This window comes from Pristiophorus japonicus, chromosome 21 (assembly GCF_044704955.1).
Source record: "Pristiophorus japonicus isolate sPriJap1 chromosome 21, sPriJap1.hap1, whole genome shotgun sequence".
In the NCBI taxonomy this organism is placed as follows: Eukaryota; Metazoa; Chordata; class Chondrichthyes; family Pristiophoridae; genus Pristiophorus; species Pristiophorus japonicus.
Window position 1 is genome coordinate 80,783,546 of NC_091997.1, and position 15,748 is coordinate 80,799,293.

The 15,748-nt window shown below is 50.4% G+C and overlaps 1 protein-coding gene across 3 annotated transcripts in view; it reads right to left on the reverse strand.

The window, feature by feature from the left end:
* alpk3a (alpha-kinase 3a) overlaps nt 1–15,748 on the reverse strand; it is a 212,603-nt gene that overhangs the window by 174,778 nt on the left and 22,077 nt on the right. For all 3 annotated transcript variants that reach the window (XM_070865104.1, XM_070865103.1, XM_070865102.1), the window contains exons 4-5: nt 9,608–9,725; nt 1,116–2,748 (exon numbers count right to left, since the gene is read on the reverse strand). In XM_070865104.1, the coding sequence (XP_070721205.1) occupies nt 1,116–2,748; nt 9,608–9,725 (1,751 nt within the window). The remainder of the gene's footprint in view (nt 1–1,115; nt 2,749–9,607; nt 9,726–15,748) is intronic.

The window sequence follows — 15,748 nt, forward strand, 5'->3', positions numbered from 1 at the left end:
ACTGGAGAAGTACCACCAACGCTGCTTCCGCAAGCTCCTGCAAATCCATTGGCAGGATAGGCGCACCAACATCAGTATCCTCGCTCAGGCCAACATCCCCAGCATCGAAGCACTGGCCACACTCGATCAGCTCCGCTGGACGGCCCACATCACCCACATGCCTGACACGAGACTCCCAAAACAAGCGCTCTACTCGGGAGCTCCAACACGGCAGGCGAGCCCCAGGTGGGCAGAGGAAACGCTTCAAGGACACTCTCCAAGCCTCCTTGATAAAGTGAAACAATTCCCACTGACTCCTGGGAATCCCTGGCCCGAGACTGGCCAAGTGGAGGAAGAGCATCCGGGAAGGCGCTGAACACAGAGTCTATTCACCGAGAGCAAGCTGAAGGCAAGCGTTGACAACCCAGGCTCCCCATCCACTGTTCTTTCAACCCACCTGTGACAGAGACTGTAGGTCCCGCATTGGACTCTTCAGTCACCGGAGAACTCATTTCTAGTGTGGAAGCAAGTCATCCTCAACTCCGAGGGACTGCCTATGATGATGACGGATGAACTGGTAATGCGTAGTGTGATTGTTAAAGCTTTGTTAATAAACCAACCAGTCCTTAATAGCAATGTGTTGCTATGAATTCTTAAGCAAAGAGCCCACCAAGTAAATACATTACAACAGGAACGATGCTTCCTGTGGAAGAATAAAAAAACAAAACACGGCTAATCTATTTATAACTCTCTCAGCAGCTGAGGAACCATTCACTGCCCACACCTCTGCAAACGATATCGTCTTGCGTGGTTTCCAAAAGAAAGTGTTAAGAAGAGGGTCAACTTTATTTCTAATTAGCTGATATTTTCCTGGCCGGTGCCCCGGTGTACATGTGTTCTGGTATCATGTGTACCCAACATAGATGAGCGTGTGGTTTTTGCCTCGCATTCTGGAGGTGACCCATCGCTGCTATCAAAAGCACACAGCCACAGCAGATGTCATCATACTCAACAACTGTCAAACAGTGCATGCTTAATGCCGCTATAAATAGGCCTGAAGTGCCTCTTGTATTACCCTCCAGCCCAACTGGAACACAGTCTGCCGTGAGGTCATGCGGGACGAAGAAGGCGCTTACCTCAGCGAGGGCTTCGCGGGCCAGTTGCTGCGTCGGCGAGCTTGCTTTCGGGCCTTCGCCAGGCTCCCCTCGCGCAAGTGGCAGCGACGCGCTTGGCTTGTCCTCGGGGTGAGGGAGTGCCGGAGGCTGCAAGGGCTGGAAAGCGGGTCGTGGAGTCGTATCCGGCACACAGAGAGGGGCACTGAAGGCCGGGGGAGCCCCTTTCCCGGACACGCCGACGTAGCCCAGGCCGCACTCGAAAGATTCACTCCTGTTGCTGGGCTCAGGGGACTGCCGAATATCATCGGCTATGTTGCGGTCAAAGGTGTCTTTATTTTGAATTTCTGACTGGACACAGGGCATTGCGATGTCCATTGCAGCCCCCAACGTTTCCACAGTTTGCGGATCCTCAGATGCCGTGCCTCGTTTCGGGTCACAGGTCGGCATCGCGGACGTTAAGTTCGGCACGTCAACGCTCTCCCTTGAAACAGCCTCCTGACGGTTAATGCGTCCCCGGAGCAGGGAGCTAGGCTTGTCAGCAGTCTCCACCACTTGAGGCAGTTGTGGTTGCCTGTGCTTCTTGGGTTCCTGAATAGTGTCAAAGTACATATCTTTCATCGAGAAATACACATCTCTGGCTGGGGACTGGGGACTGGAATACATTGGCTCTTGATCAATGGCTGACTTTGCATCATTTGTGAACTTAGTCCCTTCGGGTCCTGCGTCCTTGGCTGACCGGCAATCTAATGGCAATAGGTCCTTTTCTTTGCCACCTTTTGGACTGGAAGGCACTGCCAAGTGTTGCCTCCGTCCAAACGTCACTGATGATACCTGCTTATCAATCTCCATGTAGTCTCTAGACTGAAAGGGCCGGGGAACCCCATGCGGCTTGTTTCTCTTCGAAGTGTCTGGGAGGCACGATGGCAAAAGGCCAGGGTCCTTGCTGCCACCCACACCATTCTGTGCATTGTCAGCGCAGATGCCCTGGGAGTTGCCCTCGGCTTTCCCCATCGGTACCTCGCCCTCTTCTTCCGAAAGCCTCCTTTTTTTCTTTCTGGCCGCAAACTCCTTCCCCGTGGGCCGCGCGGCAACTAGCTCAGCCGCTTCGTAGAGGTAGTCGCTGAACGAAATGCCATTCTCCACCAAGCCCTCCAGTGAATTATCCGCCGGCGGTTTCCCATCTTTAACCGCCACAAGCGGGGTCCCTTGGGGACCCGTCACGTAGCCATTTTGAACCTCGGGCGCCGGAGCGGGCGGTTTGTCCGTCGTATCGGCGTTCGGCGTGCCCGTCACGTTCTGGTCCTCGAGATCGGGGACGTGCACTTTGACCCCAGCCTCCTCGTTGTCCAAAGAGTCAAATGAGCGTGCGTTGGCTTCGCCGGGTGACTTCCGCTTGCGCTGGGCCCGCTCCGGACTCGCCACCCGCAGGGGATCGCGGCGTTGAGCGTTGGCTGCGAGCGCCATGTTCTCCTTGCCCCGATTCTGCTCCAGCTCCCGCCGTTTGGTCTCCGCCTTCTGCTTGATCCTGGCAAACCAGCGCTGGTGGATCTTGTATTCGTCCATGGTGCCCACCTCCAGGACACCCGAACAGGACACGATCCCCTTGTTGTTCCTGGCCGAAGCCTGGTAAATGGCCGCATCATCTTCTGTACACCTGTTGGCACAAACGTGTCGAGGTTAATCAGCAGCTTTCCTCCTCTCCCCACAAAACTGAAGCCGGTCAGGAAATTAAGTGTTCAGTACGCAGGGATACGGACATTGAAATGTGCACTGATATGGGACAACATCAGATGAAGTTGGGTAGGGGTCAGGGGGTAGTCACTCTCATAGGAACAGGAGGAGGCCATTCAGCCCCTCGAGCCTGTTCCGCCATTCAATTAGATCATGGCTCATCCCTATCTTAACTCCATCTACCTGTCTTGGTTCTGTACCCCTTGCCTATCAAACATCTATCAAACTCAGTCAACGCAGGAATCCCAAACCCGCCACCTCTACCACCTAGGAGGACAAGACCACCACCACCTCCACATTCCCCTCCAAGTCACATACCATCCTGACTTGGAAATATAGCGGCCGTTCCTTCATCGTCGCTGGGTCCAAATCCTGGAACTCCCTCCCCAACACCATGGTGGGAGTACCTTCACCACACGGACTGCAGCGGTTCAAGGCGGCGGCTCACCACCACCTTCTCAAGGGGCAATTAGGAATGGGCAATAAATGTTTGCCTTGCCGTCGACGGCCACATCCCATGAACGAATAAAAAAAAAAATTCCAGATGTTGGAGAAATCAATAGCACAGTACACCCATGAAAATGTGAGCCTAAAACTTGCCTTCGGCTTACAGTAAAATAAATACAAGGAGCAGGTCCCCATGTAAGTCAGAACTGGGTTTCCGCGTGACATAACCAGAGCAGCACCTGTCAGGAAGGGAAAGGTGACAGCGGTAGCTCTTCCGAGATGGGAACTATAAAACTAAGCAGTGACAAACCGTCATAGTGTCAGCTGTGTCTCAGTGGCTAGCACCCTCGCATCTGAGTCAGGAGGTTGTGGGTTCAAGAGCCTCAAGCACATAAACCTCAACTGACACTCCCAGTGCCGTGCTGAGGGGGTGCAACACTGTCGGGGATACCGTCTTTCGGATGAGATGTTAAACCGAGGCCCCGTCTGCTCTCTCAGGTGGACGTAAAAGATCCCGCGGCGCTATTTCGAGGAAGAGCAGGGGAGTTATCCTCGGTGTCCCGGCCAATATATATCCCTCAATCAACATCACTAAAAAAAAAAAAATTATCTGGTGATTAACACATTGCTGTGCGCAAATTGGCTGCCACCTTTACCGCATTGCAACAGTAACTACACTTTGTTGGTTATAAAGCGCTTTGGGATATCCTGAGATTGTGAAAGGCGCTATAGAAATGCAAGTCTATCTTTTTTTTTTAAAAAGGCGAAGCAGGTTAAGTACATGAGGGAGAAAGGAATAGAAGGGTATGCTGATAGGGTGAGGTGAAGCAAGGTAGGAGGAGGCTCGTGTGGAGCATAACAATAGATCTGTTGGGCCGAATGGCTTGTTTCTGTGCTCTGAATTTCTATGTAGTTCCATGATAATGGACATGCAGCAAGAGTGGAGCTTGATTTCTGATTAATTTTTAATCTACTTGTTTAATCAAAGAGTTTCCCCTCGATTGCATCCTTCTCATTACTCCAACTTTAATATACAAATTATCCAATCCCTTACAGTGATCACAATAATTATATAATAATGGATACCCGAGAGTGATTAAAAGGCTATAATCTAATCAAGGTGATTAGGTAGTTTCTATATGGAATCAGTAAAGGATATCGCGGAGAATTACAAGGCTGTAGTATAATTGAGGGGTTTGGATGGTACATACATACAGTAATGGATACTGTAATGTATTTGCTTCATGGGTTTTGAACAAAGGTTATACAATCGCACTACACATTACCAGTTCATCCACCAGGCTCACAACTGATGACCTAGACCCAACTGGCTGGGGTTTTATTGAGTCTTGTGAACATCACGTGACTGGCTAAGCCACTCACAAGGCAACAGCTCCAGAACTATTTTAGTTGAAGACAATAATCAAGTGTCCCTGATTAAGGGGGGGGGGGGCACACTTCAAAAACTTCAGGTGCCCCCTTGTTTCCCCCCCCCCCCCCCCCCCCCCCCAAGGGTACCAAAACACAAATTATACAAATGCCCCATGGCTAAAGGGGAGGGGGGGCACTAAAACCGGCGAATTAAATAAATTAAACTTTAAAACATATAAAATCAAATTAAAATTTGGTTGCCAGGGGTGATGATGCACTCCAGTCCCTCCGGCGCCCACCTCTCGCGGAAGGCCGCGAGCGTACCGGTGGACACTGCGTGCTCCATCTCCAGGGACACCCTTGCTCGGATATAACCGCGGAAGAGAGGCAGGCAGTCGGGCTGAACAACCCCCTCGACCGCCCGCTGCCTGGACCGGCTGATGGCACCCTTGCCGTGCCCAGGAGCAGTCCTACGAGGAGGCCCTCGGACCTACCCGCTCCCCTCCGCACAGGGTGCCCAAAGATCAGGGGTGTGGGACTGAAGTGCAACCAGAATTTGAGGAGCAGCCCCTTTAAATAATGGAACAGGGGCTGCAACCTCACACATTCCATAAAAACGTGGAACACAGAATCCTCCAGACCGCAGAAATTGCAGGCGGCCTGGGAGCCCGTGAACCGACTTAAAAATTTATTGCACGGGACTGCTCTGTGCACCACCCTCCAGGCCAAGTCCCCGATAAATAGAGGGAGGACTCCCGCGTAGAGTGCACTCCATCGGGGACCCCCGCCTCCTCCGGACAGCAAGGTGGTGCACCATGGCATGTCCGGACGGCAAACGAGGATGGCAAGGTGGAGAGTGTGCAGGAGCAGCCCGTACAGGAAACCCCTCCGCGCAGAACTGAAAGGCACGGAGGGGATTTCCCCGAGGTGGCTCAAGTTGTGAGGCGCCAGCTCCCGAGGGAGGTTCCGGGGCTTGGCGCCGATGAGGAATTCGCAACAGCTCCACAAACCTGTGAGCATACGGACAGGTGCATATATTACAGATACCTGGGAATAAATTACAGGCTGCAATGTAATCCAGGGCAGGTCATAATCCGTGACAACAAAGCTTAAATGGGTTATAAGCATCATCTGAATCCCGATGTTAGATTACTGTCTGAAAGTCACTTGCTGTACAGGCTGAGCGTCCAAAATCCAGAAACCTCAGGATCAAGGCCGTTCCGGATTCCGGGTATTTCCGAATTTTGCAACGTCTTTGTCTGGGCCGAGGTAGGTGGGGTCGGGCAGCCGATGTAAGGGGGCGAGGTCGGCCCGCTGCAGGCAAGGGGGAGACCGGAACGGAGGGGGGGCGGGGCGAGGTCGGGCTGCGCGAAGTCAGGGTGGGCAAAGTCGAGGTGAAGTCGGGCTACAGCAAGGTCGGGCCAGAGCAGGGACGAGGTTGGGGCAAAGTTGGCCCGCCAAGGCTGGGGGGGGGGGGGGGGGGAAGAGGCGGGGGGAGGGTCTGGATTTCGGAACATCCTCCCGTTTCCGGACGACCCCGTCACGGCTCAGCCCGGTGTCCGGAATCCGGAACATTTTGGAACACCGGACGCTCAACCTGTATTACGTATTAATTTACATAATGGTGACACTAACTAATGGTTATCACCGTCACTGGGACTGACAGGGAGTTATGGGGACATCGTCACGTCAGGTACACAGGGAGATCATTGTCTGGAAATTGGACAATCACAGAATCTTCGAGTAGTACAGCACCGAAGGACATTATTCGGCCCTTGATTCTTTCAAAGAGCAATCCGGTTTGTCCCACTCCCCCGCTCTTTCCCCATAGCACTACAATTTTGTTCTCCTTCAAGTATTTATCCAACTCCCTTTGGAAGGCTACTAGTGAATCTGTATCCAAGCCCCATCAAGCAGTGCATTCCCGATCCTAACCACTCGTTGCGTAAAACAGTTTTCCCTCAAGCCTCCTCTGGTCCTTTTGCCAATCACCTTAAATCTGTGCCCTCTGGTTATCGACCCTTCAGCTATTGGAAATATTTTACTCCATCTAAACCCTTCATCATTTTAAACACCTCTCTCAAATCTCCTCTCAGCCTTCTCTATGTACAGTATAATCTGATCAGCCATTTTTAGACGCTGCCAGACACAGAGCTTAAGTACATTTTACAGGACATTTAAAAAGCTTTTTCCTTGAGGTCACTACTTTCCACTGAAACCGCATCAATTCCACCCACCCGGTCAGCCTGCTCGGATTGAATATTGATCAAACAAAAAAGGAAGACAGTCATGGTGTGGAGTTCAGTCCCATCTTGGCTGTAGTTTCTTCAAAGCAAATTAAAGATTGTACGGGTGAAATCTGGGTCCGTATCGCTCTGATGCAGAGGGAGCTTTGCACTGCACCGATCATGTACTGTACACGATTCAGAAATACTTGCTAGGTACTGCAGGAGTTTTATCTATCAACCCATGCTATACATCACTGTGGGATGGTCGATGGGGCGTCTGTACTATATTTCACCACGATTGCTTCATAGTGTGGAGTTGAGAGAGCTTCACTCTGGTGAATCAATGCTGTATCTAACCTGGGAGTGTATGATAGTGCGTGGTAGACCAAGCTTTGGTTCCGAGCAACTATCTATTGATTTTTTTTAAAAAAGATTACACGTAGGCATATATTTTGTGAAGACGTGCAGGGGTGAGGGGGGGGGGGGGGTGTAAAAAGAAAGAATTGCATTTATATAGCGTCTTTCATGACCACCGGACATCTCAAAGCACTTGACAGCCAATTAAGTATTTTTGGAGTGTAGTCACTGTTGTAATGTGGGAAACACAGCAGCCAACTTGCGCACAGCAAGCTCCCACAAACAGCAATGTGACAGTGCCCAGATGATCTGTTTCTTTGTTATGTTGATTGAGGGAAAATTCCTCTGCTCTCTTTCAAAAAATAGTGGCATCAGATCTTTTACGTCCACCTGAGAGAGCAGATGGGGCCTCGGTTTAGCATCTCATCCGAAAGGCGGCACACCTCCATCAGTGCAGCACTCCCTCAGCACTGCACTGAAGTGTCAGCCTAGATTTTTGTAAGTCCCTGGAGTGGGATTTGAACCCACAACCTTCTGACTCAGAGGCGAGTGTGCTGCCCACTGAGCCACAGCTGACACTTTTTGTGTACCCGGTTATTGATATTGTTCTGCATAATCTGATGCTGATGTGTTTAGCAATTAAGGCAATTGGTTAGGTCTTGGCTTCTGGAGTTTTGTTGGGGATGGGGGTGGGGGAGTAGAGGACAAAGGGTCCGACCTACATTGATCAGTAGACTGGCTAGTTGAAATTGGTAAATCCAGAAGGAGCTTTATCCTGAACCTAACCCATGATATATTTTGATGGGGCAGTGTAAAGGGTATCCATTTAAACTGAGGTATCCACCCAATGCTATATCTGGTTCAGAGGTGTTAGATGGGGCAATGTCGAGTAGGTATACTCTACATTAAGAAAAAGACAGACTTGCATTTATATAGCACCTTTCACGACAACCGGATGTTGCAAAGCGCTTTACAGCCAATGAAGTACTTTTGAAGTGTAGTCACTGATGTAATGTGGGAAACGCGGCAGCCAATTTGCGCACAGCAAGCTCCCACAAACAGCAATGTGATAATGACCAGATAATCTGTTTTAGTGATGTTGATTGAGGGATAAATATTGGCCAGGACACTGGGGAGAACTCCCCTGCTCTTCTTCGAAATAGTGCCCTGGGATCTTTTACGTCCAGCCGTGAGAGCAGACGGGGCCTCGGTTGAGCATCTCATCTAAAAGACAGCACCTCCGACAGTGCAGCGCTCCCTCAGTACTGCACTGGAGTGTCAGCCTAGATTTTCATGCTCAAGTCCTTGGAGTGGGACTCGAACCCACAACCTTCTGACTCAAGAGGCGAGCGTGCTGCCCACTGAGCCACAGCTGACACGGTGAAGTTCCATCTCCCACCACAGGCACCTCTCATTGCGATGAGCACAAACACCAGTAAAGTGACAACACAAGGGACAAGGGACAGGTCATGATGTCGATACTTGGCCATCAATGAGTAGTGCTGTAACAGTAATACCTTCCTCCCACCAGAAGTGGCACTGTAACATCCGAAACTCAATAGAAAAAGGTGGCCTGTTATCCTTGCTACAGCGCCACCTCTGGAGCAAGCCTCTCTCAGCCTGTAACAACCAAAGGGGCTGAATGGCCTCTTTAGGCAACACATAGGTGCAGCACAGCTGAGCATTAATACACATCTCCCAGATCAAGTTAGCAAATATTGGAGGAACAACAACGCATTGAGAGGAAATCTTGACTTTCAGAGCAAAGATCTAGGGACCATAAATACAAGATCATCACTAATAAATCCAATGGGGAATTTTTTTAAAAATTTGTTCATGGGATATGAGCATCGCTGGCAAGGCCAGCATTTATTGCCCATCCCCAACTGCCCCTGAGAAGATGGTGTTCAGCCGCCTTCTTGAACCACTGCAGTCCATGTGGTGAAGGTGCTCCCACAGTGCTGTTAGGGAGGGAGTGCCAGGACTGTGACCCAGCGACCATGAAGGAACGGCCGATATATTTCCAAGTCAGGATGGTGTGTGACTTGGAGGGGAATGTGGACGTGGTGGTGTTCCCGTGCGCCTGCTGACCTTAACCTTCTAGGTGGTAGAGGTCGTGGGTTTGGGAGGTGCTGCTATCCTTCGAGAACGTTCTTTCCCCAGAGATTGGTGAGAAAGCGGAACTTGCTACCACAAAGGCGAATTATGTGAATGCATTTAAGGGGAAGCTCGATAAGCATATGAGGGAGCAAGGAATAGAAAGGTATGCTGATAGGCTGAGATGAAATGGGTGTGGAGCATAACCACGACTGTATGTAATTCGATATAATCTCCGCGCCCCCTGTTCCATTTTCAGGAGTGCCGCCCTCCCCCACTTACTTGTACAGCTGAAGTGAGTGCTTCTTTCCATAGCGGAATATTTGGTACTTGGGAAGGCCACAGTATCGGTCCATCTCCTTGTCATCTTTGTACCATGTGATCTCTGGGGCTGGGTGGCCTAGCAACGGAACACATCCAAGTCAGACACTGTGTCACACACACACACACACAGGAATATTGTGGCTCAACCAGGGTTACAACATGGTTAAAAAACAAAACAAACATGCCACAAATATTCAGGACCGGTGCTTTTTTTTTTTAAAGACACAATGGGCTGGATTTTCGGCGTTGATGATTTTGGGGCGGTAATGGCGGCGGGGCGGTAAAGTTAGCGCCCGGGAATAGTTTGTGCCTCGGTAGGTAAGTTTGGGCAGCTGGGCCCTGAGTCGGGGGGGCGCAGCACTAAGGGAGGCGTTGTACACTTCTCTTGGGCACTAGCATGGGAAACTCCAGAGCTAGAAAGAGCCGGGCGTGCTCCCAGAGACGCCTGGGGAGGGGGCGGGGGGGGGGGGGGGATGCAAGGGGGAACGCAAAGGGAAACCTAAAAAAAAGACAGAGACAGGTTAGATGCAGGAAGAATGTTCCCGATGTTGGGGAAGTCCAGAACCAGGGGTCACAGTCTAAGGATAAGGGATAAGCCATTTAGGACCGAGATGAGGAGAAACGTCTTCACTCAGAGAATTGTGAACCTGTGGAATTCTCTACCACAAAAAGTTGTTGAGGCCAGTTTGTTAGATATATTCAAAAGGGAGTTAAATGTGGCCCTTAAGACTAAAGGGATCAAGGGCTATGGAGAGAAAGCAGGAATGGGGTACTAAAGTTGCATGATCAGCCATGATCATATTGAATGGTGGTGCAGGCTCGAAGGGCCGAATGGCCTACTCCTGCACCTACTTTCTATGTTTCTATGTAAAAGCATTCCCAAAACATTGCCCACACCACCACAACACAAATCGGGAAAGAAATGTTGAAGAAAAAACAATCACGCTTACCTTCGGAGTTCATTACTTCCCTCCCTGCAGACGGTTATATTGGAACGCCTGACCTCTACATCATGTTTGCTGGCTGGGGCAGCAATTCAGGCAGAGATGAAAATGGCATCAGGAGCCATAATTATGCCAAGTGACCCCAATTTGAATGCATTTATTGATCAATTTGGCACTTGCCGGTTTCTGGCCGTCTAAGTCGAGGCCTGCCCAAAAATCAGAAGGGGCAGATAACCAGCGGCAGGTTGGCACTTCAACGCCGCTCGTTATTTTGGAGCTGTTTTTAAAAGAAAGACTTGCATTCATATTGCGCCTTTCACAACCACCGGATGTCTCAAAGCGCTTTACAGCCAATGAAGTACTTTTGAAGTGTAATCACTGTTGTAATGTGGGAAACGCGGCAGCCAATTTGCGCACAACAAGCTCCCACAAACAAGCAATGTGACAATGACCAGATAATCTGTTTTTATGTTATGTTGATTGATGGATAAATATTGGCCCAGGACACCGGGGAGAACTCCCCTGCTCTTCGAAATAGTGCTGCAGGATCTTTTACATCCACCTGGACCTCGGTTTAATGTCTCATCTGAAAGACGGCACCTCCGACAGTGCGGCACTCCCTCAGCACTGCACTGGAGTGTCAGCCTCAATTAATTGGAAAGCTCTTTCAAAGAGCCGACACAGGTAGAGTGGGCCGAATGGGATCCTTCTGTATTGTGCAATCGTACGACACGAAGAAGTGTGCAACGCCATACACGAGTACATTTTCCTCTTTCTTCGTCCTGTACACTACACTTAACCTTCACGGTGTGTGCTTTATTGCATCGATGAGTTCTTTCCATTGGACTTGTACATTGCTGGAAGGTGCTATAACCAAGGTCCCTGACAGAAGTCCGAGCACTGCAAAAGGAGGCCAGCACCAGAGGCCTTCAGCGTGGGGAAAGTCATGTGATCTTCTCTCACATGTGATCTTCTCTCATGTCTCTTCCCGTGCACGCAAGACATATGGTGTGTTACGAAAATAAAATCCAATCAATGTGCAATATCATTTTTGCCATTGTGCAAAGCTGTAAACTGAGACTGGGGATGTAGCAGAGTCACAAAACATGTCCCGGGAGCTGTGGTGTTGCTCTTGATGATTTATTGGCCTCAATTATTGCTCCGACACTTCTGGGACTAACAGCCACAGTCCACATTGGTGTCCATTCCAACCCAGATCATATTCTGTATTAAAAACACGTCCTTTCCAAGAATAATCCAACCCAGATCATCACCACTGCAGTTCCTCGGAATCGAGGAAGACTTGCTTCCACTCCAAAAGTGAGTTCTCAGGTGGCTGAACTGTCCAATATGGGAATTAAAGTCTCTGTTACAGGTGGGACAGACAGTGGTTGAAGGAAAGGGAGGGTGGGGAGTCTGGTTTGCCGGACGCTCCTTCCGCTGCTGCGCTTGGTTTCTGCATGCTCTCGGTGACGAGACTCAAGGTGCTCAGCACCCTCCCGGATGCTCTTCCTCCATTTCGGGCGGTCTTTGGCCAGGGACTCCTCGGTGTCAGTGGAGATGTTGCACTTTATCAAGGAGGCTTTGAGGGTGTCCTTGTAACGTTTCCTCTTCCACCTGGAGCTCGTTTGCTGTGCAGGAGTTCCGAGTAGAGCGCTTGCTTTGGGAGTCTTGTGGCGGGCATGCGAACAATGTGGCTCGTTCAGCAGAGCTGGTCGAGTGTGGTCAATGCTTCGATGCTGGGAATGTTGGCTTGATCGAGAACACTGACATTGGTGCATCTGTCCTCCCAGAGGTTTTGCAGGATCTTGCAGAGGCATCGCTGGTGATATTTCTCCAGTGATTTGAGGTGTCTACTGTACATGGTCTGCGTCTCTGAGCCATACAGGAGCGTGGATATCACTACAGCCCTGTAGACCATGAGCTTGCTGGCAGATTTGAGGGCCTGATCTTCGGCCGCCTGAGGAAAATAGTGTTCGAAGGCTGCACTGGTGCACTGGAGGCGGTGTTGGACCTCGTTGTTGATGTCTGCCTTTGCTGATAGTAGGCTCCCGAGGTATGGAAAGTGGTCCTCGTTGTCCAGGGCCGCGCCGTGGATCTTGATGACTGGGGGGGGGCAGTGCTGTGTGGCGGGGTCAGGTTGATAGAGGACCTTTGTCTTACGGATGTTTAGTGTAAGACCCATGCTTTCGCACGCCTCGGTGAAGATGTTGACGATGGTTTGGAGTTTGGCCTTTGAATGTTTGGGACACCGTCAAGTCAGAAACTAACCGCACAGCAGATCATTATTAAATTACTGCAATGTAAATGGCCATTGTCTCCGTAAGAGATCCCATCGTACTATGCAAGATAGCGTAATGAGATTCATCATCGAACAAACCCATTTGGGCCGATTTTCGATCTGTTGCCAGCACTGTTCGCACCCCGGAGAAGCGGTAATTGCGGCGGGGATGGTTTCCGGGCGGGCGGCCAGCGGCCAGCGGCCAGCGCCCCGTTGGGACATTCGCTGCCGGGTTTGCGGAGTGGTGGACCAGTACCGCCCGTGAGAGGCAAGCCCGTGTGCAACGCCCCCTGGTCGCGACACAGGCTCGAAATTTGAAATTCGCCCGATCCGCAGCGCCCCCTAGTGGGACCGCCTGGGAAAGCGGGCGGTCCGAGCTGTTCCGGTGGCGGTGAGGGAAGGAATGTCGACCCGAGGCAAGCGTGATTGTTTTTTTTATATTTTTATTTTTGCGATTCATGTTTATGTGGGGTGAGCAAGGTATTGGGAATGCTTTTTGTGGGTTTTTTTTTGTCGATTTTCGTTTTTCAGGAAAGCCTCTCTTTATGGCGCTCCGAGGCCGGCTGTTTAGCTTGGGATTTTCGCTTGTTCAGCCGGCCTAGCACCCTAAAAGAGGTGTGCAACGCCTCCCTTAGCGTTCCGCCCCACACTCAGGGCCCAGATGGTGAATTTTGTGGCTGTGGACGCAAACCATTTCCCGGCGCAAAATTTACCGCCCCGGCACCATTGGTGTCCAACCAAATTTTCACTCCATTGCAATATCAGCCTCTGCATTGAGCCTATGATTCACAGGGGGCTGAATTATTTCAGTGGCAGCACTATTGCCTCAGAGTCAGAGAGTTATAGGTTCACACCAGAAACTGGTGTGCATAAGAAATAGGAGGAGTAGGCCATTCGGCCCCTCGAGCCTGCACCACCATTCAATAAGATCTTGGTTGATCATTCCTTCAGTACCCCATTCCTGCTTTCTCTCCATACCCCTTGATCCCTTTAGCCGCAAGGGCCATATCTAACTCCCTCTTGAATGGCTCTTATTCTTATACGTTTCAATAAGATCACCAATAATCGAGGCGGCCCTGTCGGAGGTGCCATCTTTCGGATGAGACATTAAACCGAGGTCCCTGTCTCCTTTCTCAAGCGGAGGTCATGGCTGATCTGATCCTGGCCTCAACACCACTTCCCCGCTCGCCCCCCCCCCATAACCCTCGACTCCCTTATCGTTCAAAGATCTGTCTATCTCCACCTTAAAATATATTCAATGACCCAGCCTCCACAGCTCTCTGGGACAGAGAATGCCACACATTTACAACCCTCAGAGAAGAAATTCCTCCTCATCTCAGCTCTAAATGGGCGGCCCCTTATTCTGAAACTATGCCCCCTAGTTCTAGATTCCCCAACGAGGGGAAACATCCTCTCTGCATCTACCCTGTCGAGCCCCCTCAGAATCTTATACGTTTCAATAAGATCACCAATAATCGAGGCGGCCCTGTCGGAGGTGCCGTCTTTCGGATGAGACATTAAACCGAGGTCCCTGTCTCCCCTCTCAGGTGGACGTAAATGATCCTGTGGCCACTATTTCGCCGAGTTCTCCCTTGTATCCCGGCCAACATTCCTACAATGCAACCTACAGTGACCACACTTCAAAAGTATTTCATTGGCTGTGAAGTCAATGAAAGTCCCAAGGTTGTGAAAGGCGCTATATAAATGCAAATCTTTCTTTTTCATCTATCATCTGTCTCGCAAACACCATAAACATGAGTCCGTCGTCTTCTTGAACTCCACTAAGACAGATAACCCAGTCGTTTATCACTGCTGTTTGTGGGAGCTTGCTGTGCGCAAATTGGCAGCCGTTTTCTCACACTGTTGCAGCGACTACACTGCTAAAAATGCTTCATTGGCTACAAAGTGCTTGGAGCTGTCTTTAGGTAGTGAAAGGTGCTATACAAATGAAACTTCTTTCATCCTACTGTGATTTTCAGGAAGCTTCACACATCCTCGGTAAGAATGGATAGGCAGACCTTAGACTGTGTATTCAGCCACTGTGACGGTGGCTTGGTAGTATGGTTGATTAAGAAATTAACATTTATTTTATTCCAAATTGCAAACTGGAATGGACCTCCCCCTCCCCCAACCCCACCCCCTCCCCCAACCCCACCAGTTTCAATAAGGGCATTTCACAGGACAGAACAAATTGCATCGTATGTGAATATATTATCATAAAAACATAGAAAATAGGTGCAGGAGTAGGCCATTCGTCCCTTCGAGCCTGCACCACCATTCAATAAGATCATGGCTGATCATTCGCTTCAGTACCCCTTTCCTGCTTTCTCTCCATACCCCTTGATCCCTTTAGCCGTAAGGGCCTTATCTAACTCCCCCTTGACTATATCCAATGAACTGGCATAGGCAGTCCCTCGAAACGCAGATGACATGCTTCCATGCCAAAAAAGGATGAGTTTACAGGTGTTTCAATGAAGGATCCAATATCCCAGGTCCTGAACTACATGTTGAAGGGTGGAAGATGCCTGTGCGTGGATCTTTTTAACATGGGGTGACCGTTGCACACCAGTCACCACACGGGCTTGACAGAGCTAGGTCTTGGACCAGTGGCAAGGGTTAACCAAGACGACTGGAGACCAGCTCTGCTGCATAGACCTAGTGCGCAGTGTGGGCTGGCCCATGCTGCCCCTGGGCCCCGAACTCACGCCTCTCCTGGGCCCCGATCACACATCCCTCCACAGTCTAACAGTTGTGAATATATTACATGAGATTGATGAAGTCTGTGTCTCAAAGTTGCTTCTGAATTTTTAGCCCCAATTTTAACATCCATCCCCGCGCCACCCCCCCCCCCCCCGCGCCCGTCACGCCCACTAA